We start from the raw sequence: 24659 nt of genomic DNA, 5'->3' as shown, positions 1-24659 counted from the left end.
CCTTCGTCAGGGTACAGAAAACCATTTTTTATGGTATGCATAATATAATCACAGATTGGGAAAATGAAAGAAAAAGATCCGAGTGAAGTTCTTAAATTTCTTTATTAAAAATTGTATTTTACAGTATAAACAGTAAGGTCATACATGGCAGTGGTGTTATTATTTATTACTTATAAATATTTCGGCATACGCTATACATAATCCGACCAACACTTCCATATCCACATCGCTCCACTCGCCTTTGACACTTCAAATAATACAGTCAACATTGAAATCTTACAACATATCAATAAAACTCCAAGAGAAACAACAAACAGACAAGTGTCAAAGGCGAGTCGTCCTGCAGTACTGCCAACCCTGAGCTTACTTGCCTAATCCTTCCTAATTTTACATCGATCCAAGAAACAATTTAATTAAGCCTAATTTTGATACAGTCCAATTATCAAACAATAAGTCAACGCATTCTAATAAATTTAATTTAATGTCAGATCCCAAATGTGTCAAATATTCAATTTAAACGTCGGAATATTAATCAGTATTCGATCGCACAATTTCAAGTTGCCTACACAAGTACATTATAACATTCTTTGGGACATTGCAGCACTATTCGCCAGACCCTGCTAAAACGTAGGGTCTCTTTTCCGTGCAATTACACTTAAATACTACTATTCGCTAAAGACTGTCTAGAAAAATCAAACTAAAGTCACAGTACAATAAAAATAAATAAATATGCCTCTATACAAAAATAACACATTTATATCATGGTGAACACGTGAGCACTTGAGACCTCAGCGGGCCGACCTCTACTCCAGCGGAACCTGCCACATCCCCGACACCGTCTACCCCGCACGTGCACCCGGAGGTCGCCCGCGCCCGATACATACACCTACACGTACTTCTAGAACATCGGCAACCGCGCCGACAATTGACTTCTTATATCAATATCTCGCACAATTACAAAAGTGATCGAGGAGCGTGTAAAACTGTAAAAGTTACCGTATTACAAAATTACATTTTATCACCAAAAATATTCTAGAGACGTCGTCGCATAACAATTTTAAATTCAGGCGCTTCTTAGTAAAAATAGATCACGAGCTATCGTTACAATTTCACTTGGTCAAACGCGACGTCGTCGTCGCCGCCTACCTACGCTCAGGGGACCTAGCTAGCTTCTAATACTGGGAAATCGCGGGGAGCGGTCCGGGCGGGGCGCCGACACCTCGCGCCGGGACCGAGGACCTCGGCACTCGACCTCGTCGGAAACAAAACTATCATACACTCTCACACAAAATAAATACAGGTACAGTCAGCACCAAAAGTCGATGAACAGAATCAACTTAACAAAACACCTGTTCACAATAAAATGCCATAAGTTATAGTCGCAACTAGGAAACAAAATAGCCTGTACACCAGAAATTTACAAAATTCGTTGAACACGAGTATTTCAAAAGTATCTGTACACTAGTATTCCTAAAGTTGCTGTACACCAACAATCCAAATGTCGCTGAACATCATTGTATCAAAAGTCACTAAGCAGCAGTAAAGACAAAATTATTAGTATATTTTGAACATTGCCGTGTGTTAATCTACTTTTGTCGCTTATGTTGTTCAGCTACTTTTGTGACAGTGCTTGCTTAACCTTAATAATGTATGTTAACACGTTAGTATCTATTTCAATACTTATTCACAAAACAATTATATTTTATTGTCAGTAATCATATTAATCTAATAGCTCATGCAACAGACTTGGGAGAGATTTAGGGGCCAAAATATTTGTCAAAATATGATGGGTAATATGCGCGAACGGCTCCAGGCAGTAATAGACGCGAATGAAGGCCATACCCGCTATTAATTCTTATTTTTCAATAAAATTTTTGATTTTGCATTAAGATTTATATTATAATATCTAAAATATTTTCATTTGAATTTTTGATTGTGCTTTTAATAAATCATACTTTTCTTCAGTACCAAATACTTTGTTCTAGATTAACACACGGCAACGTTAAAAATATACTTTGTTAACCTTATTTCATTAGAGTTATGTTTATGTTATGTTTCATATTATAGATTAATATGATTACTGACAATAAAATATAATTGTTTTGTGAATAAGTATTGAAATAGATACTAACGTGTTAACATACATTATTAAGGTTAAGCAAGCACTGTCACAAAAGTAGCTGAACAACATAAGCGACAAAAGTAGATTAACACACGGCAATGTTCAAAATATACTAATAATTTTGTCTTTACTGCTGCTTAGTGACTTTTGATACAATGATGTTCAGCGACATTTGGATTGTTGGTGTACAGCAACTTTAGGAATACTAGTGTACAGATACTTTTGAAATACTCGTGTTCAACGAATTTTGTAAATTTCTTGTGTACAGGCTATTTTGTTTCCTAGTTGCGACTATAACTTATGGCATTTTATTGTGAACAGGTGTTTTGTTAAGTTGATTCTGTTCATCGACTTTTGGTGCTGACTGTACGTCGTCCCTCCGGACCCGGCGGCGCGCCGGCTCAGTCCGGCGTCGGCACGAGCGCCGGCGGCGCGGGCGGCGCGCCCAGCGGCGCCGTCAGCGCCGGCAGCGCGGCCGACAGCGGCGGCGGCGCGGGCCGGTGCAGCGTGAAGGCGTCGTACACCTGCGCCAGCTCGTCCATGTGGTGCTCCTCCAGGCACAGGAAGCCGGCCAGCGTGGGCGAGGCGCGGCGCGCGCAGGCCAGGCAGTGCACCACGTGGCGCCGCTCGTGCTCGCGCACCAGCAGCGCGTGCCACACCTCGCGCTCGCACGCGCCGCAGTAGTGCGAGGCCTCGCCGCGCGCGCGCCCGTGGAAGCGCACGGGCACGTGGCGCGCGCGCACGGCGCCCAGCGTGCCGGCGGCCGCGCGCAGCGTCTGCAGCAGGCACGTGCGCATGGCGCGGTGCAGGCGCGGGTCCGACACGCGGATGTTGCGCGCGAGGTTCCACGTGAGGTGCACCATCGGCACGATCGACTTGAAGTTCTGCACCTTGTTCCACTCGTAGCGCTCGAGCGCGAGCGAGTACTGGCGCGCGGTGAGCGGCCCGACGTTCCACGCGATATTGTTGCACCAGCCGGTGGCCTGCACCCAGTGCACGCAGCCGGCGTTGACCCACACGAGGTCGCCGGGCCGCTGCGTGAAGCGGTACACGGGCACGCCGTGGGCGCGCAGCTCCTCGGGGTCGGGCCACCACGAGCCGTGCAGGTACGACAGGCCGTGGCGCTCGCACAGCTCCCGCACGCCGCCCCAGTACGCGTCGGGCACGCCGAACCACTCGCAGTCGCCGGGCCCGATGTTGATGTTGATCGAGCAGAAGTTGTTGTTCTCCTGGTGGCCGGGCGTGCGGCTGCCGGGCACCTTCATGTACAACTGCACCGTGTTCATGCCGAGGATCACGTGTCCCACGTGGGACAGCATGTTGGCGGCCGACGCCACGCGCGCGAACGCCGGCAGCTTTTGAAGTTCGGTGAGCTGCGGGCGCCACTTGCGCTCGTCGGAGAGATCGACGTTGGTTCCGAAACGAAGCATGCGAGCGGCGCGGCGACGCTTAACCGGGCCGGAGCCGGACTCCCGGCCGTCCGAGTCGGAGAGCGCGCCGCCGCCGGCGGTGGCTGCGGTTCCGCCGCGCTCGCGTTCTTCCCGCAAAGACTCCTGGAACGAGCCTGCCTGGTACTGTGCGTACTTGCGCACTGTGGTGTGGGAGCGATGGGAAGCACACGCCCATACTCGTCGCCGTCCGGTCGGGTCCCAGTTCTCGTCGGCCGACTGCATAAGTTGAGTCCTGACTTCCACTGCATGATCAGGCCAAGCTTCGACGAGGGTCTTAGTAGAGAAGAGGCCGAGATCGAGTTTGAGCGCGGCGGTGAGACCGCGAACGACGGCAATGGGGTGTTTCAAACAAAAATCTTGCAATTGTGGTGAGAACGCGTCGCGTTTAGACTCTACGTAGACGAAGGGCGCCGGTGGAGCGAGTTGTTCAGTCGTCAAGCGCGGCGGAGGAACCGGTGGTGGAGAGGGGGGGCCACATCCGTCTCCCAGCACCGACCACGCTGTGGGTGGGCCAGCGTTTTCCCTGTAAACATAGTTTAATGTTTAGATGGAGCTAATTGCCGAATGACGCAACGAAAAAGATCAATAGCAAAAAAAGAGAAAAATACCGAAAAAAATATGGATAAGGAAAAGCCAAATAATAAATAAAAATAGTATACACGATACTATACTTACTTGCACGCATCATGTATTTGCTTAGAGCTCATACCGATGTGGAAGGTAACGGGCTTGAGGGGGTCTGTCTTGAGCGGCTCCAGCTTGACGACGGGTTGTCGGCCCCCTAGCACTGCCTCGTTACTCGTCGTACTACTGGCAGCCTCCGCTGTAAGGAAAATATCATATCACGTTATAGCTACGCGAAAGATGAATGAGAAAGACTAAGGTGTATTTTTCGACCAAGAAATATACGTCGCGACACCTACATAATATTTTATATATTGTGATATTAATAAATAAACTTACAATCAATACAATCATACAATTTACGTATTTTGACGATGTGCGACATAAAAAAAGCGTCTAAAACATCCACACGAGAGCTACTAAATGCGACACACGCGTACACATCACGAGGGTGGACGAAATGCAGGGGTGGCAAATATTTATTATGGCGTACTTCTTAACACAGATGTATCGCGGGATATTTAGTCATTTAGTTAGATTATTTTGTGAATAGAAGACGCTTAAGTGCTCCTTTTTTCATTTAGTTAAAGAAATTATTTAGTACTTCACTGAGTCAAGAAATGACACTGACAGTAATGAATTTGTTTTAAAAATTGTAAATAAACCTTGGCATTATGAGTTTTCGACAAGAATGTTAATTGCGTCCATCCTCTATGTTTAGATCATGTCCGCGCCACTTTTTTTAAACGTTCACCAATATCACTAATTGAGGATACTGTTATTTAAAATGAATTGAGGTAAGACAAATGCTTGGACATGACTCCATTAAATATTAACAGCACCTTTCCTTACACGTGTAACACGTTTCCAACAAACCTATCACATTCTTGAATGGTTTAGAGTTAATTATTGTTTATATTTTATTTTCGCTTACATTGTCGCACATTTGCATTCTCTCTAAAAAAAAACAATAAAGCTCAAAGGTTTCAATGGCTTAGGTATTAAGATCAATTCAATAGTTTTGGATGCTATAGATTCATATTTTAAATCCCACACTTAGACAAAGGTATAACACCACACATAAAAATCAAAATCAACCACAACGCTCAACATTATATTCTCTATTTTCGCGAATAACGAGGTTTTAATGTCGGTGTACAAAAGCTGGCGATATTATAAAAGGTGCACAAAAGCGCTCAATCACTGTATGGGACCTGTTCCTTTTGTTGTCGTGGCTTTGTCCGCTCCGTGCTTAGACAGAACGTCATTCTCCCTCGTTTAATAACCCACGTGTATTTATGTTTATGGGTATTGCATAAATCTAGGGATTTGTTCCCTTTTTTATTTGAGTAATCCAGTGCGGTATTTAGATGGCTTTTGTCTTTATATTATTTCATAGGTACAATAACAATATTGTATTCTTGTGACTAAAGTGGAATCAGGAAATAAGGCGTTCGCCCTAAACTGTCAGACATATTTTTATTTTTAGACTGTGCTTTTATAGTAAGTAAATGCAAAAAATATACATTTTCACGCTTTTAGAGTTTATAAATACATTGTTAACTATTCTTATCGTTTAATCAATTAAAATAATAACTCAAAACAAATTCATAAAATGTCTACGGTACTTATGAACCAACATTTTGCAATAGCCAACCAGCCATGAATTAATGCCCGCATAATGTTTAATTAATGTAAATTGTTTAATGGCTACTCATCACACTATGTACTTATTTAATGCAACATACTTGTTACTAAGTTTTTACGGCAATAAACCACGTGAAAAGAAAAATTAGTAAAAAACAACAAAGTACTGAAGATTAAACCACCATTTAACTATTGGTTATCAATCTCAGTCACGAATTTCAAATTCTTTAACAACTGGCAATGAAACAAACAATGTGTTTTGTTTTCTATAGTTGAATTTGTTGATCGTTAAATTGTCATCGCAAAGTCGTGTGTGTGTATAATGGTCCGCATCAATATGTACGATACGTTATAAGAATGCTTCATATTTGGACTGATACCCATACCTACAGAGTATAGACATGGTTTATGACTTTACTTTTGTCGCCCGTCGTGTCTTTGTGTAAGCAATAATCGCAAAATCTGTAGTACGGTTTTTCATACGGTTTTCGCCAACATTTAAAGCTATTTCCGAGGAAGGTTTGGTTAAAACAATAGATAAAGAAAGAAAACAAACTGCTTTGCGCACTTACCACTAATGGGCTCCTTCTTGATATCCGGTTGCGCGTCAGAAAACCTCTTCAAAAGATCTTCGGCGAGCGACTCCGCATTGTCGCCGCCGGTCGCGTTACTACCTTCGCTTTTCGTCACCTGTCAACATACAAATCATATTAGAACCGAATATTATTGTGACTGAGCCCTACTTGCACAAGCTTAGACCTGCCGCCGTGGTCATTAAAATAGGGGGATGGAGGGGGTAATGAAAGTTGACTACAAACCGCACGCGTTCTCGCCGCTTGAGCCAGACGATACTGCGATAGAAGCTGTTGCATTAAAACCTGGAAAGAACAGAGCACATAAGTATTTCATATAGTAGTTCGACATAAAGTCATTAGATATATAATTTTGATTGTACTTGTTGATGCTGTGACAGATTATGTGAATTCTTCTGCAGATACTGTAATGTTTGCAGTTGATGATGAGTCAAGGCGGGAGGGTCTTCAGGCCGCTTGCCCGGGTATGGTGGGGGTGCCGACTTAGGAGCACGAGATGACATTTCCGCTGATATCGGAAGATTCCACGCTTCTTCTATTGCAGGGAGTTGACGACGTCTGTTAAGAAAGACGAACAACGTTGAGCAAATTAAATAAACAAGGATTTTAATGTAACATTACCTACACATATATTAAAACAATGCATACTCACTGATTGTTAGAATTCATGCCAACTAGTATAGGCCGGCTGAGGGAAAAGGGGTTCAATTTTATAATCAACAGAATTGATGGGGCTAGATACCATGTATATGTACGTATGGTACGTACGATGGTACATATACCATCTATACTAATATAATAAAGCTGAAGAGTTTGTTTGTTTGATTGTTTGTTTGTTTGTTTGTTTGTTTGTTTGAACGCGCTAATCTCAGGAACTACTGGTCCGATTTGAAAAATTATTTCACTGTTAGATAGCCCATTTATCGAGGAAGGCTATAGGTTATATAACATCACGCTACGGTCATTAGGAGCGGAGTAGCAACGAAAAATATTACAAAAACGGGGAAAATTTTGACCCATTCTCTTAGGTGACGCAAGCGAAGTTGCGCGGGTCAGCTAGTACTGTATATATAGTGACTGTCTTACCATTTTTAAACTATCAACTTATATGCCAAAATTGTATTGTATAAAATAGTTTCATAAGTGATTAGGCCAACTTACTTTCCAGTAACTGAGGGCATGGGTGCGTGAGCCAAATGCGCTTTAAGGAATTCGAGTCTCTGTCGTAACGCCCAAGCGGTGGCGGCGGCTCCACCATTCGTGTAACATGCAAACGCGTCTTTGGGCATCTGACAACTTTCGTACAGACTCCCCAAATTCGTCCACGCAGCAGAGTGACCTTTGTCAAGTTGTACCGCACATATGTAGGCTTGGAGAGCGTCCATTGGCTGGTTTTGTTGTTGGTATAATACACTACGGATAAAAAAAATTATAAGTCATACAAACTAAAAACAAATATAAAAAGGCATCATAAGACCATTTCATTTCAATTTCTCACCCTATAGAACACCAGGTATCAGCGTTGCCTTCGGATTTTTCAACGGAGTTTCTGTACGCAATAAAAGCGTCATGAACTTTGCCTTGAGCCGCAAAGCATCTTCCTAGGAGATACAGTCCAGCACCAGAGTCTGGTTCAGCAGCAACAGCACGCTGGAGACACCAGATGGCTGCGCGTGCACGTGCCGCAGGCTCGCCCAGCGACACGCAACGATGGTACAACCAACCTACGAAAACAACCCGTTTTTTATAACTTCCAGTGTTGAGTCAGTAATTAATAGGATTAGAGTGTAAGTTAAGTACGTGTTAAAATGCGAAAGTGAAACAGTTCTCACGTAATGTAACGGTATGGTAGAACAGCACGCAACCAATGTTGTGATAATTAATTTGAAATTATCATAAATAAATTACATTTCCTATTTACTGACCGCTCAATTTCTCTACTGCGGTAATTTGGGAAGCTAAAGGGCTGAGATTATTGAATTAATGATAACTCTGTTACTGTTTACTCACCTAACTGTCTACAGACATCAGCTTTCAAGGAAGAAGACAAATGTGGCTCCTTCAACAGTCTTTCGTAAGCATCTCTCGCGGCTTTTCTCAGACCTCTCGCTTCAAGAAGGTGTGCTGCGTGGAAGCTGAGTTCTAGGCGGGTGAAGGTAGCGTCCTGGTGCGGCGCGAGTCGCGCTCGCCTGAAGTGCACCGCAGCAATGGTCCAGTGCCGGCGCGCCTTGAACATGAGCGCCAGCCGCAGGTGCGCGTCCGCCGCCCGAGAAAACCCAGGCGACACGTACAACGCCATTTGCAACGCCTTTGTCGCCCTGCCATTAAAAAGGTTAACGAAAGGCTCGCCGTAAACTTTGTGAAATCGGACAACACTTTTATTACCAGCATTGTTTACCAGAATCCTCGAGAAAACAAAATATCGCTAGTAATAAACCCAACAGTTAATGTTTAAAAAGGCATAAAGAGGACTTTATATTGGGCGAACCAACTAGAAAACAATATCAACGTTTCAAGCTGAACTTGACCGACGTACAAGGTCAGACGAATAGTTAATAAAAGTACCAACCGAAGACAATGATCAGAACACCCCTAAGTGCACGTGTATTACCCAAAAAAATGGTACCTAGCTACCAATTTTAATTTTTGTAAACTAAACGTACCAAAGATCTTGACAAAAGATTTTTTTTGCTTTCATTTTACTTCGTCGTTCTAAACGTCGAATCTTCAACTACAAAACGATCCGTCAGGTTTTTTTATAATCGATAAAATGTTCATTGGATTCAATAAAGAGGGCCTTATTTCAGAGAAAAACTTCAAATCATGTTCAGGTAGAAGATACTATAATATTTTTTAACGTAATAAAATAATTGTACCCAAGCAAGGCAATGTAAAACGCGCCATGAAATGTGTTTCATTTAAAGTAACAAATCAAAGAATGCGGGGAGGATCAACCTCTCGGTGCGTAAGTATTACAAAACACGGAATTGAACTATAATATCCGTAAGGTTATTGAGGAGCGCATCACCGGAGCGTAACGTCACCGATGCGCCCGCGGGGTCGATGACCGTCTGAGGCTCGGTCGTGCAATCGATCGGACGATGCAACGCAACGTCTAGACAGCGATCGCCGTCCGAATCCGATGCCTATAACGCCTTTATTTAGATGACCTCCGCTGACATTTGTAAGCCGAAACAAAGGAGCGAGACAGGTGCCGTCCGGTGTTCACCCCGGCCCCAGTACCGCCGCCGACTAAAATTAAATGACGATTATACACACACGCATGCTTACCATCAGTGTGTGAGCCATAGAGAGCTTTCACCGGCGGTCGTGTCGCCGACGGCGATGCTCGACATACATAATAATATTATATTCAACGTGAATTCTTATTCATATTCATTGTTCCATAGAATGAGCTATGATTGTCAGTTGTCACGCAACGATCTAATGTTGAAGAAATTTCGTAAAAGGTTCATTATTAAAGTCGATTGACATTTATAATGGACTTACGAAACATTTCAATCCAAAAATGTAATGAATGAAATGCTTCCTAAATTTGTAATAACTTTTGATCTTTGGTTCAACAGAGAATCATAACATAGCATTCAGGAGTTCAATTTACGCAACATAAACATTGAATCACATTTCAAGCCAAGATTATTCAACGCAACGACCTTGACTGGATAAACTTGGTCATCGGAAATGATAAAAAATGTAATTTTACGTCATTAACGAAATTACGTTGGCATAATTTCACTTTAGACTATGGAAATAGTATTTAATACATTGATAACCAACGTTGTATAACAGCCAACACTCGCAGTACGTACTGTGTGTGTGTGCCCCTATTCAAAGATAAAGTTTGGTCTTTGTGCGATATCACCAGTTGGTTTATGGTTCACTACGTCACACCCACCCACAAGCGCTGATAATACATACCGTATAACATATACATTATACATAAAACGAACATTTTACATTGATACCATCGATGAAATAGTATTATATAAAATATCATTGTCCCTATAAAAGGTACGAGTATCAACTACGTAATATCAATAGATTTAAACTGGATATTTATTAAAATCTTAGAGGTTCGAATAAACAATTTTATCAATATTCTATTAGGTCAAAGAATATAGGAATACGAAATCCCTAAACATTTTCAGCAGAAGTAAAGTTGGTTTGTTTACACAAGGTATACTATGTGCGTATTTATACAAATATGTGTTTTGTGGCGTAAACATGTTAAATAAAGCAGAAGTATTCATGTAAAAAATCCCTGATTCGGTTTTTTGTTCAACAAATTCCTGTTTTGTGCGCAGTATTTCTGCATTTATAGATATGTTAACATTCAAATTGAGGTAGGTACATATGGTAGAATAAACATCCTGAGTAAAAGACTGGATCGATTATAATCCGGTTCGCTACCTGCCTGGGCCCAACCTTGGCCATTATCAGTGCACTCAGGTAAGGGGATCGTATACAACCCTACTTATACATACGGATCTCTTGCATCTATTCAAATTTTTTTTCTTCGCTGAATGAATGAACATCTGCTGAGACATTTCGGTGAGCATTTATCGGTGTTGATTTTCTAAGCCCAGATTAATATTTCTATCGTCTATCTGTGTTTTCAATGACCAGAATTGAATAAAATTTAAGGAGTTAATCTAGGTTTGTCCAGTGACGTCCATAGTTATATTCGTCTAGCGCAATTGTAAAATTGAAGAATGAACCAGGAAGTGTCAGTGTGGAATGTGGGTAGTAGTCCAGTTATTTCCCGACGCAGCCAGTCGGCGAATGGTCACGTGGTTATGGGCGTGATGGTGAGTGTGAGGAGAACACACTGGCGTGAGGCAGCTTGGCTTGACCTAGTTCTGCACAGTAGCGTGGCTCAAGGACGGATCGACCGCTATTTATAGAGTTCATTCGTCGTTCGTCATAGCACTCACTTTACATAACTGAAGTAAGTAGTCGCTAGGTGCGCGGCGGCCACGACACGTGATCCGCCATGCACATAATGGACCCGCAGTACTTTCCCACGGACCCACCGAGCCCGAGCACAACACAACATAACATACGCGCAATGCTCATATCATTTTCACGAGGGATTTTACATTGAATGCCATACACGTGGATGCGAAATTAGGTCAATGTTATTCGTCTGGCTGGAGTAAGTTCCTAGAATAGTAATTATATTTAGATGTTGCACTGAACATTTCTAATAAAACTGCAAATTTCTTGGAAACGCTACATTTCGAGGGCCGCGCTCTTAGTCCATTAATAAATATCATGGTATTTTTCAATACTCGTGACCGAGTGACGCAATCATGCGGTGCATTCAACATTTAAACGTACAATCCACCTGACTGTACTCATTGCATCACGGCCTTGGCTCCACGGCAACTGAATGCAACACAAACTGCAATTGTATGCGCTACATTAGTACCCGTATGTATAGGTGCGTATGGCATTGAATGCGTGTATCATTAACACACACACGATTTTATTGCTTCCTTTATCGCAGATGTCAACTTGTGAATGATCAATAACTGTCAATATGTAGCGCCTGAGATCAGAATACAAGTTAGACTGAATGAAGACTTAACTTACAATTCGATCGTAATGTAAGTAAATCTTGTTATTCGGAATATATTTTGGAATGCAGCGCCAGCCAAGTAGTTTCGCAAGCTGCCAATGCCATTCAGTTAGAGCACGGATTAAGTTCAGCTAGTTTAGGAAAGGAACGTGTCGCCGTGCACATAAATGATAATGAACGAGGGCCCGTTTATCGCTAGCGTCATGCCAGTTGACCCAGTTTCGTCCCATTCGATACCACTTATACACATTCAGTAACCTACTCACAAATGATCTCATGAACGCGATATTTCAGATATGTGCCGGCTATTTTCAGTACAGCCGCGCAATTCACTACACAAAATTGAAATTGAGTGCTCATAAAGTTAAAGCAATTCATTTCCAATTCTATTTTATTCTAAGGCCAAAATGAAAATGTGGGGCAGCTGTGTTTATAGGTGTGGAATTGTGGAACGCTCATGTTATATTCAAACTACCATTACTACTTATACCTACTATGAGATATACATGTATGGTAAATAGGTACTTATACAATATTGACCAACGAAATGTTAAATTCGTAATTGAACTAGTGGCTTTTATAATATGAATAGCGGATTTTGTTTAAATTTATAATCAAACGTCGGGCGATGTGAAATAAGACTACCGCTACTTATCGATTTTACCAGCGAATACAATACTAATAAAAAAAAGGCATTATCGTTCCAATGCCAAAGTAGGAATAGTAAGAAATACTGTATAGATAGATAGATAAGCTTGTTATTCAGAACGTTGTGGTACGGTACTGTAAGCGCTAGCGTAGGTACCTATTTATGAAACATGCAGTTAGAGGCTATCCGTACGGTACCTGAGACCTAGGCCAGAGTTTATAGTATTATAGCATTATGTTCACAATTTATATTCTTATGAACACATTTATGACTACACGCATGCAAGGCTCTTGTGGGAATACCATACATTATATCGATAGTACGAATTACATTATTATGTATATTTAGCACACACGATCCTCATAGGTAAACATTTATCCTCCATATTGGTATCGATGGTTGTTATATTATTTTAGTCCGGGTCGTTATAGGAATTTTGATACCAGACGCACTTAAAATCCAGTGTTTTATCAGCACAATTTTATCAACAGTGATGTGTTCTGCTACGTCAACATTTTGCTTCAAAAAGTATAATATAGGATATAGAAACAAAACACGTAAACATACAAAGACATGGATGCGGAAGTGAATCGACACAGCTGTACGACGAGTTGCACTCACACATCGTGTCCACTTGTCGTGGTGTGCAACAGCGCATCGTGCACATCCATAAAATCAGATGTTCTTGCCTCGGCAAAATAATGTGACTCGTCGACTTCATTATCGAACAGGTTCGCCTCGACTACTCGTGTTAATGTTTTATTTGCACATGTTGTATAATACATATATGTAAGTGCCTACTTAATGTCCACATCAGCTGTTTATATTAGAATAACAATATAAGTATACTGTTCACTAATAAATACGCATGGTAGAATAGGTACTAACTCTGAGTTCATGACAATGTGACATTAGTACGCAAGTAAATAATCGCGTAGTCTATTGATTTATTAAGTACTTGATAGAACTGTAGGACCCAGTGGCGAAGGGTCATTTTTTACAAAAGGTAAGCCGGAGCTATAAGTCATTGTCTAGGTATAGTACCTACATATTATGTACATCGTAAGAATGCCGACGTAAAAGTAGCGTATTACTGCATAATAACAATATGAGAGTATTATCTACATTCGACTACAGTATCTTATTTCTCTCTACAGACTAATAATACATAGGTACTTACCATGCTACCTAATCATGCTTGTTTTGTATTAAGTTACTATATATTCAGTAGTAACACGTAGGTAACACAACAGCACATATTTAAGATAACGTATATCGAACGATTGATGATTGTCTCGCACTGTTTGTTTAATTACTTATTATACAAGCAATTTAGAATGTATTCATTAACAATAAAATATCAAACACATTATGGATAAACGCAGAACACTTTTATTGTAATGAGTTTAACCTATAAATCTGACAAAATGAAAATTTACTCTAATAGAAACATGCAAAACAATTACTGTTTAATATACTGATACATTCACAATTATGCACAAACACAATTATCAAGGAATAATGTAGTAATAAACACAAATATTCTAATTTGTTATAGAGCGCGCGAAAGATGTAAACAGTAAACAAACATGACCTAATGTCAAACTTCATGTTCCACTAATACTTATGCAGGATGTTTAGCTTATATTTTCCATCTCGCTCTTGCACGCGGCTCGCACCGCGACAGAAACATGCGTAAGATCATGTGTCCGCCGCAGCGCGAGCGCTGTAACGCGAGGCAACCCGCTCTTCCTCCGGCTTGCTCGCCACTATGCAGCGCGGTGCGAAGCGCGATCCAAAAGGTCGTAAGCGACATCGCCGCCATAGATTTTATTGTACGAGATTCTCGGTCAGCGCCTCCGGCTTATTTCATTATTATTACTTCACGTTGCGTTTTTAGCGGAGCGTAATTTTTGAAGGGTAGGCGTTTTCGTACTGTTTCGATTAGATTAATGATTCTAGTTAAAGATTTCGGTTTAAATATTGATGATTATTAATTAATTGTGTTTTATTTGGCAATAGTAAACAATTAATTTAACACTAATATTAAGTCTGTCCAGAAAGGGAAGCCGATAGGAATCGAGTTGTATGGAGCCTTCGCCACTGGTAGGACCTGTATTTGATGTTTGCATCCGACGATCACAAGGCACACACAGGCAAAGCGAGCTTACCCCTACAAAAAAGACAGACTTTCGCGTTATTATTACATTACTAACGGCGGAGTGCCCTTGATAACTAACCCCATGCGATTCACGGCTTGACAAATGTTCTAACAAGTACAATACTTATTTACATGCAGCAGTATTAAAAATGTGCCCCATCCCTAACATTACGATTTAAAAGGGTTGAACCCCTTGAGAACTAAATTTTAAGGTTTATCGTTGACGTCATAGATTGTTCATCAGACAAAAGCGAGGGCAGTAGCACATACGTGCGATGTGGATTCGGTGCGACACGCACGAAGCACATTACTAGTCGATAGCGAGCGCTCCCCAACGCATTATTGAAGCAGGGGTACCATGGTTATCGTTCAATAGTGACGTAATACAATCTCGCAAGCTCCGAGCCCTTTCGAATGCTACCTTTTTGCGGTCACCGGACGCTTTCTAATTCTAATGCCCATTGTACCAACGAAGTGACGACTAAATTGTAAGTACAGATCGACATCCGTGAGAATAACTCGGTTTCTTGATAATTATGCGTGCTGGTATGCACGTGAGCGTAACATGTTATTTCTAACATACCGTGAGGTATAACATGGCATGGGTAAATCTCTAGCGCAAAGAGAAACCAACTTTCGTACATCGATATCAGACTACCAAGATAACGATGTGTGCTGGCACTCAAAGAAGGGCAATTTATTCCTGACTTGTATACCAATACATAATATATTCAAACTTATTTTACGAATAAGTGAAAAATCTCAATTGAGCATGTACTTATCTCAATATATAGAAAACATATCTATAATTGAAGCCTCAGATTATTCAATGGCAATACTTAGTTGATAGCGCCTGCCGATGCAAATGGCAATCGGAACTGTTGAAAGTTTGCATAAGAATAAAGCTAGTTTAGAAAACTGCTTTCTTGCGAATCCCCAGTACTTGCACAGGATAGGGTGTGTTCACTTGCTTTGACCTTTCATAGGGACGATTAACTGGTACTGAGAAAGTGAAATAATATCCGCGGAATAATTCTGCACCGCCTAATGGCTTAATGAAAGTGTTATACTAATGCACAATATCACGCTGCTTGCAATACAATTTATGAACCAGGAATGCTTAAAACCTTTCTAAATTCCATTCTTTATAGTCGATAGCTAGAAACGAATCTGAATAAACAGAAGTGCTACTGATTCCATTTGAGTCATTAATAACGTGAAGAACTTTTCAAATTAATTGCCCAACAGATCCCATCGCGATCGGCTGCATAAGTAAATCCGATAAATGTTTTCACGCATAATTATCAAGCATGCTTGTGCATATTTTAGCAGTTGAGTAGCCTGCCATCATGCATAAGGGCAAAGCAATATTTCATTGTATAGTAATACGCATTACATTATAATTTTAATCAAATGCAAAGCTTTATCGATGAAGGAATTCAAAATATGCTGGATAACTACAAATAAAACAGCAAGTTTATTACTAGACATTGGGAAAAAAATAAATGGATGTTTCCCAGTACCTATTCATTGATGTAAATACTACCTGTTATTCGAAGAGAATGTGAGTTTGTTTATTTGTTTACATGAGATGAAAAACGATTGGGGCGATTCCAAGAACTCTTTTACATTTAGCTATTTTAATCCACCTAGATATAGATAACACATACAATAATTTTAGACGAACGTGCTGTTGAAGAGAAATCCACGGTTTGCGAGGGCGTTTTACTTCTCATATCTTTCAATAACGTAGCAGAAGTCCTGCCTATGTACGCAAAAAGTTAAATATTTTAAGTTAATTATGTGAAATAATAAAGTATATTCGTTCATTATTGTGGAGCGGATGTAATAACTAAAAGCATATCAGCATGCGACCAAGTAACTACTTAACGCGCATATTGACGTTAATAAACCTAATTTACTATTGTTATCTGCTCACAACATACCAAGTGTGAACTACGTAATAGTAATTTACGTAACGCACGATAGTTGACGAATAAACATTTGGAAACGAAAACGACGTGATCGACATATTTAACGATACACTATTATAACACTTTACTAGGAAAAACCATCATATTGAGAATTACCAACCAGGATTAACGATTATACATCTATGTAAGGGGCATAAAACGTTTTTAGAATAATTTTGATAACATCTATTCAAATATTTAACGTGCATGTGAATAAGGAATGTCAACTATAGTATCGTTAACATTAACGGTTAAGGCGAGACAATAAAAGAATAAGAAAATAATAAATGTACCTACGTGGAGTTTATAAAAAAGTGTATCAAGTATTATGTCACTCACGACCATATTAGTCAGTAGTGTCAATAGTGTTGTAAACAAAAGCTACAGTGGTGCTTACTCAGGCGCGGCCTTGCAGGCGTGACGTTACGCCGCGCCCGCCCCACTGCTGTGACGTGTAGTGACGTATGGCTTTTTTCGCGGAAATTCCACGGCGGACATCGCTCGCGGATCGACACTGCGAATTCTCGCAGACCTAGCAACAGCCGGTCGACTATGCTGAACAATTGTAACATGTACAGTGTATTTCCTTGTATCTACAAATGAACGATTTGTTATATTCAACAACCGATTGAAAAGAACACCGTTTATAACCGAAACGTTTTGACCGAGACACAATAGAAAAAAAAGGAGAATTTATCAAAATTAGGTGATCATTTAAGTAAAGTAATCACAATGATATCGTTTGTATTACTTGAATAATTAGTACCTAACCCAATAAAATTACTATGATGAACAACGCGTACGTTTCCAGTTTACAGGAATATTCAGTAAATATAATGTAATTCAATGATATTAGGGGAAATATATTTTAATATCAAATATAAATAAATAAAATTGATGATGGATGAAAAAATAATCCATCAATATTCCCAATATAAATAGATACATTAAAATGAAGAGGCAAGAAGAATAAGAAGAAGGCTCAAGAAATAACATGCAACTGTATAAGTTGCATCCTCTTTCTTGAGCCAGAAAATAAGTCTTGAAAAGATAAATGTGAGATGGGTAGGTATTCTAATTTCTCTATAAATATAAAATACCATGTAGCCAGTAGGTATTCAATATAGAGAAATTTAAAGTATTCATTTATATAAACTTTGATAAACAGAACTCATCACGTAGAAAAAACAGTTTAAGATAGTGTTCTTTTATACGGAGCGTAAAAAGTGTTGTGAAGGTTGAAACTAGGACAGGCTGCTTGACATAGTTCATGCCCTGTGTGGGTGGTTGCCCTACAGATGTGGGCGGGTGTACTTACGTAACTCGAACAAAGCCGAAGGGCACCCGCTTGCCACAGAGCCTTTCGCAACGCACGCCCTCGGCCCTACAACTATTGTAACTTTGTAAGAGAATTATGAACATGTTGACATCTACGTGACATTAGTAAGGATTAAGAAGTTTTTTCTGTTTCAACCCAACCAAATGTATTTTGTAAGTTTAGTTAATGATGTAGGAACCGAATGTTGGTGACGGGGTCATTGACAGGGCGGAGGCGGGTGGCGCGGATGCAGCGAATGCACCGAGCGAGTTCCGGTGCACTACGCAGCAGGTATAAATAGCGATCCGTTAGTGTCGACGACCGCGCGCCGTCATCACTACATTCACCCTGCTCTTAGCCGAGCCGTGACCTAGATTTAGAAAAAATATAAGTACACTTAATCGTTACGTCACGGGAGAAGGGCGTCTCGGTTAAATCACAAAGTCGTCGACGAGACGGGACAGGGGGATGGGGAGATGGCTGCAAAGGTGCTAGGCGTCTGAAACGCGCCGGGCTGCGGGCGGGCAGAGTGAGCCCGTTCGGGGATGGGTGTAGGGGGAGAGCTAATAATGCATACGGTTTTCGGCGACTCGATAGAGGCGCCTCGACAGTATCGGTGGCGGTGCGCGCGCGGCCCCTCGCCAGAGTTTCCCTCCCTGTGCGTGAAAGGGCCCATGCGTACGTGACGCGGCGCACGGAGAGGGACGAAGGGCGAAGAGGTTATGCCCCGCCCGCACATCTCTAACACGGCATAGATGCATTCGTAGACTAGGGTCGGAGACCGCGTACTTTATACTGCGCAACTAATACTTGTTAGTCGTGTTGCCAGTTCATTTACATAGATAAAACTATATGCGTAGGTATACCGCTACGTTCTTTGGCAGTAACTTCACATAATATTCTAAGATAGCATGAGAAACGCCGTCAAATTCCGGTTTCTCCGCAGCTCTGTTGCTATGCGGTATTCAACAAACCACGCGACTAGTCTCACATCACGTGTAAAAATAATAACATCATTGTGAATTGTGATGTAATCATTTTCACGCGGCTTACCTAGTGGTTATATGTTACGTAGGTACATTTCTAAAATAAATACTTTATTTATTAAACCTATAGATTACAAGACGATGTATCCAGTTAAATGGATTAATCTGACAGATAGATAAGAATCGGGTCACCTGTTATGTTTTATTCATACCAATATATTAAATGAACAAGGGGACCTATGTTAAATACACCTAATTTTCTATATATAATTTCTAGAACGATTTATAGGAATTGAAATAGTTTACAGACAATATCATCAGTATATGGCAAGTACTCTCATGCACTTAAACGGTATGCTCTGTACCGCTGCCACAACGCGTCCAACTGGCCCTAATAAAACTTCCGCTCAGTTACACGTGAGTAAACATAATACAAGCAACCTATTCAAATAATCTTACTTCAGATACAATTTTGGGAAAATCACTACATGTAAGTAGTAACTAACTGGCATGAGACACGTCCTCATCGTCGGGACTACCGGAAAGTTTACCGGCAACGGTGAAATTAACTACCGAATGCAATTACAGCGTAAACTAGCGAGCGGGCAAACATGTTGGGAAATTTTATCGCTTTCTACGCATAGCCTGTATATTTACTACGAAACGCGTAGTAAAACGCATAACAATATTATCAGCAAACCAAGTTACCTATATCGCCACTTCACCGCATTACCGCTACACAAAGAACTGTTCTATCTATCAATCAATCCACAAGAAAAAAATTAAAACTGATTAAGGTAGGTACCTACCATTAGATAAAAAAAATATAATGCCTAATAAACACGTGTGTTAATTAGTAAGACAAGCTGTAAATAAGAGTGGACTATGTGGTAGAGGACACATTTGTACACGCCAAGATAATGAAGAATGATAATAGGTACGTGTATGTTGTTGTATGAACTTTTAAGTTAGTGTCGGTGGCGGCTGTTATATTGTTGTTGTGTAACAGACTTTGTAGCGGATACACTATTCTTACGGTAGGACATGTAATAACTAGCTTAAGGAGCAGCTGATGTCGTGACAGGTGTGGTAGCAGCCGGCGAGCACCTGCCCCTGGCACGCGCCACCGCAAGCTGCTCTAACAATTACATAGCATTTATTACCACATCACTATCGATACTAAACGACCTGACATTAGCTAGCCACATAATTCCCACATTACCTAGCAGCTGACCATCGTTTACATAATGTAAAGGAACAACTGCCTCATACTTGAGGGGAAATAACACAATACGCAATAATTATGAATATAAAATCAAAGTTGTTCGATACCCAGGAGTTTCTGACGACGAACGATTACTTTAGCATTCCAAATATTTATGAATAAATGAATAAAGTGCTTCGTAAATGCTGTATTTGATAAACTCATGGATTGCAACGCTATTCACGATTATATATTTCGTCGAAAACATACTTCCGGCTCGGTAATACAAAAAAGGACTAGACGAGCATATCGATGAACAAGTTTGCGAAACGGGCTTAGCGAGTCTAGTCGCTAGAGGACTCCAGAGAGTGGAATACCGTTACTGGAAGCGGTTAGTGGCGTTGCGTAGATAATGCGCAGACCGGTCCGCGACCGATAGCCAATATGATTCGTGATAACTATTACGATACGCCTGATGAATGAGATAAAAACATAGTGACTAGATATCGCGCACAGGGACGTAATTCCGCTTGCCAATCTATCGCGTGTAGATAACGCAGAGTACTATTGAAAATATTGTTATCTATACATATCATAAAATAAATCATAATATAGGTAACGTAACCTTTTAATATTTTTACATGAAATTTATAAGTTTGATACGAAAGATCAAATCTAAAATGGTAGAATAATATTTATCACGTCATAATGACACCATAATTAGAAGGAAGTTGGAACAATAAAGTCCCCCGAGCGGAACAAAGAGTGGTTACGGTTTTTCCTTAGCGTGGAAGTTAATATCCAGTCCGGTATCATTGGCTCATTAAATTTCCGACTAGTATGGCCATACTACCGGTCCAATGACCAATGACGTAATACAAAAAGTGCGCGAATTCCACCTATTATCGTTTTGAAGCTATCGGAGTACAGATTACAGTCAGTCATGACTTGATGACTCACAGATTTTCCTGTGTAAATCAAGTGATTGTATGACAAGTGACTTACTCACCGTCATCAATGACGGTCTAAGCATCCGTCATGACGATTAAGTTCAGCGAATTTATAATTTACTCATCATTTTACCCATGGAACTTCTATCATTTGACCAATCCAATAATGTAGTCTATTGCTTTTCGAAACAGTTAAGTAGTTAACTAAAATAATACAAAGTCTAATGTCAACAGGGGACATCCCGGAACACAAAATATTAATACGACGAAATTGGAGACTCGTTGCTCTAAATAATTCTAAAAAGATTTAAGGGTCATGGCAAATAAAACCAGCACATTAGTGATTACAGATATTGACAGTGCTAACAACAAATTAGCAATGGTCTGGCGAGTGTTGTCGTAGGGAGAGGCACTTTGGCTCGACATCGCGTGCGGCAGTGTTGCGGCCACACTCCACCGACCTACATTTTATGCGGCGGAACACTCATTATTTACTAGCCTTAACAACGCACGCACTGCCCACCCTCATTACATTTACCCTCCTTTTTTTTATCTGATAGTCTTGCATTACCGTTCTTCAGATGAGAGGCAAACATTTTGCGACGAGCTACCTGCGAATATTCTACAAAAAACATGCAAAAACCATCCAAACCAACAAAAACGCGACCTCTCGACGGGACCTGGTCCGAAGTCGTCGACGTTGGTGTCTGCATTTCGGAAACAAAACACAATAGAAAGAGTCGCGTGCGAACGCGATGCAGGGATACGGGCGGCAGGTAGAGAGAGAGAGCCGACGCGAGGGTCGACGTAAACAAACCACAAGCGGGAGCTTCGACCGCACTCACCATTTCGGGGATCTTCGGATCCGTGATGGTCCGGTGCGGCCGCAGCGGCCCACGTAGTGAAGAGCGGAGACGTCGTCAGCGACAACAGCACAAGCACACGGTCACACAGGATGGTTCAGCGCACGCACACGGTACATACGAAAACGAAACGTCCCGTCCTACACTACGGTCGCGGCCCGCGCCGATGCAGTTTACGTCACCGCATCCCGCTCCCGACTGGCACTACGCGCCGCGAGCGAGCGACGACCTCGCGCTGCAGCGTGCACCGTCCCGCGTCCCGCGCCGCGCGCCGCTACGCCGACGCGCCCTGCGCTCCCCGCGCGCCGCCCGCTCGCGCCGGCCCTAGCGCTCCCCTCCCCGCGCCGCGCTCGTCCTACGTCCGGTGAATCACGAATCACGATGTCGACATGACGAGACCTACAGCCAGCTTGCAGTGCTTTTGGACCGACCGAAATTATTATTGTAGAGTAGATAGATACACATCCCCAAAGTGCGACGCTCCGTCCGGTATGTGACGAAACTAAATATGGAAAGCTCGTTAACATTCCTATTTACATAACACACTACATTGATACTGATAGTTTCCCATGTATTTGTATTGTATAGGTAAAAAAGAATAATCATGTTAAAATTAATGTACGAGCGGATAAACGTGACAAAATATAGGTAACTATATTTTTATAGGAAGCGACATTTAACTCCTTCGTTGTAATGTAACGAAGTCATAGAAACCGCTCATCAACCTTCCTACTTCTCAATAATTATAAAAAATCACTGCGAGTAAAATCCTAAACTCGCAGCAATTAAATAAACCGGTCAAGTGCAAATTCGTCTCACATGAGGGTTCAGTGACATTACTGTCTTAGATAATCGCCACTGGATCAGATGATTATGTTTTGAACAAATCTACAGGTAGGTATTTAACGTTTTTTAACGCAACCGAACGATGCTGTGGTTTTTAATTTGTAATAGAGAAAAAAGTACTTTCTAAGTACGGAACAATACTTTCAAACACGTGTAAGCTTATTTAATTTAAAATGGCCACGTTGTCTTACTCCAATACACTAAAAACTTTTTCAATTCCTACATACCTACCTACCTACGTAACTATAATCATGTCATTGTGAGAATAACACCGTCAGATCCTAATATAACATGTGAATTGTGATCAGTACACAACTACCAACGCAGGTATGCAAAATTATAAGGTGATGTTAATCAGCTTACACGCAAGAATATAAAAAAAAACTGAAATTTGCATATTTGGGTCAAACCAGAAATGTAATTATGTGAAAGGTCACCGAGTCACGGGTAAAAAGAAAGGCTATTGCAGGAGAGCCATAGAATTAATAAAATCTTTAATAAAGCTCTTTGTAAACGTTACATACTTCAGTTATGTAAACATAAAAAAACGGATAAATATTTCCTTCCAATGATTAAATAACGTATAAGTTCATAACCAAAACTTAATTTTAAGCAAGAAAGAAATTATGAAACACCCTAGTGACGACCAAGCAAAAACAATACTCGACAAGATTATTTTGTCCTTCTTAGAAATTGGCACCGACTATGATGTCAGTTTGTTTGTAAACCAGCACCCTTACATAATTTTATTATGGGCTTTCTTACCATAATGTTGTGTAACTTTTTTTAACTCTTGTTTCGTACAAAAATAAGGTTGTTAGGAAAAAAGGTTAACAAAATGCTGGCGTGTTCTATAGTAACATGAATGAACCATTGTCGCTAAAAACAAAACAAACAATTGCAAGTTAGGTAGTTATAAGATCATGTAGGTAGCGTAGTAAAATTGTTAAAGATCACAAATAGTTTAGAATCTTTTCAAGTTTATTGGCATTTCACTCATTTTATTACCGAAAAACAGGCTATTATTTTTAAATGAAATAAAATGCTTGACAACACGCCGATAAAAGTTTTTGGAGGCAGAATATAAAAACTATTTTTGAACTGGTGATGGCTTCAGTAAGTGTTACTGTCATAAATATCAACGATTGACTTAGGCTATTTTGGGATTACTTTTAAGTAAGAGAACAACCACAACAATCACACAAATATCCCGCATAAACTATTCAGTTTATAATCGTTAAATAGGAGTTTGCAAGTCTTAATCTTAATGTTAACGGCAGAAAAAAAGCAACATGTAATATAAAAATTCGTGTCATTATTTATACTACTGTTGTATTTACTATGTTGCAATAGATCGACGTCATTATCAAAAACCACCTTGTACGAGTAATCCTGATATAGAATCTAATCACTAATCAGTAAAGGCACGGCACTTATAGATATCATTCGTGCACGTATGTACGCACGTAATCCTGTCACGTTTTAACAATCGAACTAATAAAAAAGCAAAGACAACCAGTTCTATAGTGAACAAAAAGTATCTATCCAAAATGAAATGAAACAAAAAGAAAATATATTATTTACCAAGCTTTTAATAAACCCTATTACTCTAATTTTATAATTTCCAAAAATTATGAGGACTGGTGTACCTTTGGATAGACGATCGTTGC

The 24659-nt window shown here is 40.6% G+C and overlaps 1 protein-coding gene across 2 annotated transcripts in view; it reads right to left on the bottom strand.

Annotated features, from left to right (window-relative positions):
- Window positions 1-83: 83 nt before the first annotated feature.
- The window catches only part of Utx (Utx histone demethylase), a 30593-nt gene continuing 6017 nt past the window's right edge, over window positions 84-24659 (bottom strand). Inside the window, exons 1-9 of one of the 2 annotated variants that reach the window (XM_076113944.1) lie at window positions 22126-22362; window positions 8448-8755; window positions 7936-8161; window positions 7599-7850; window positions 6800-6995; window positions 6663-6722; window positions 6417-6534; window positions 4249-4396; window positions 84-4096 (exon numbers count right to left, since the gene is read on the bottom strand). In XM_076113944.1, coding sequence (XP_075970059.1) covers window positions 2524-4096; window positions 4249-4396; window positions 6417-6534; window positions 6663-6722; window positions 6800-6995; window positions 7599-7850; window positions 7936-8161; window positions 8448-8736 — 2862 coding nt within the window. In that variant the 5' untranslated portion in view covers window positions 8737-8755; window positions 22126-22362 and the 3' untranslated portion in view covers window positions 84-2523. Of the gene's footprint in view, window positions 4097-4248; window positions 4397-6416; window positions 6535-6662; window positions 6723-6799; window positions 6996-7598; window positions 7851-7935; window positions 8162-8447; window positions 8756-22125; window positions 22363-24659 lie in introns of those variants that run through there. The other variant, XM_076113936.1, reaches the window with a different exon arrangement.

The sequence above is a fragment of the Anticarsia gemmatalis genome, chromosome 1, assembly GCF_050436995.1.
Source record: "Anticarsia gemmatalis isolate Benzon Research Colony breed Stoneville strain chromosome 1, ilAntGemm2 primary, whole genome shotgun sequence".
Taxonomy (NCBI): Eukaryota; Metazoa; Arthropoda; class Insecta; order Lepidoptera; family Erebidae; genus Anticarsia; species Anticarsia gemmatalis.
This window is presented reverse-complemented; position numbering and strand designations above follow the sequence as displayed.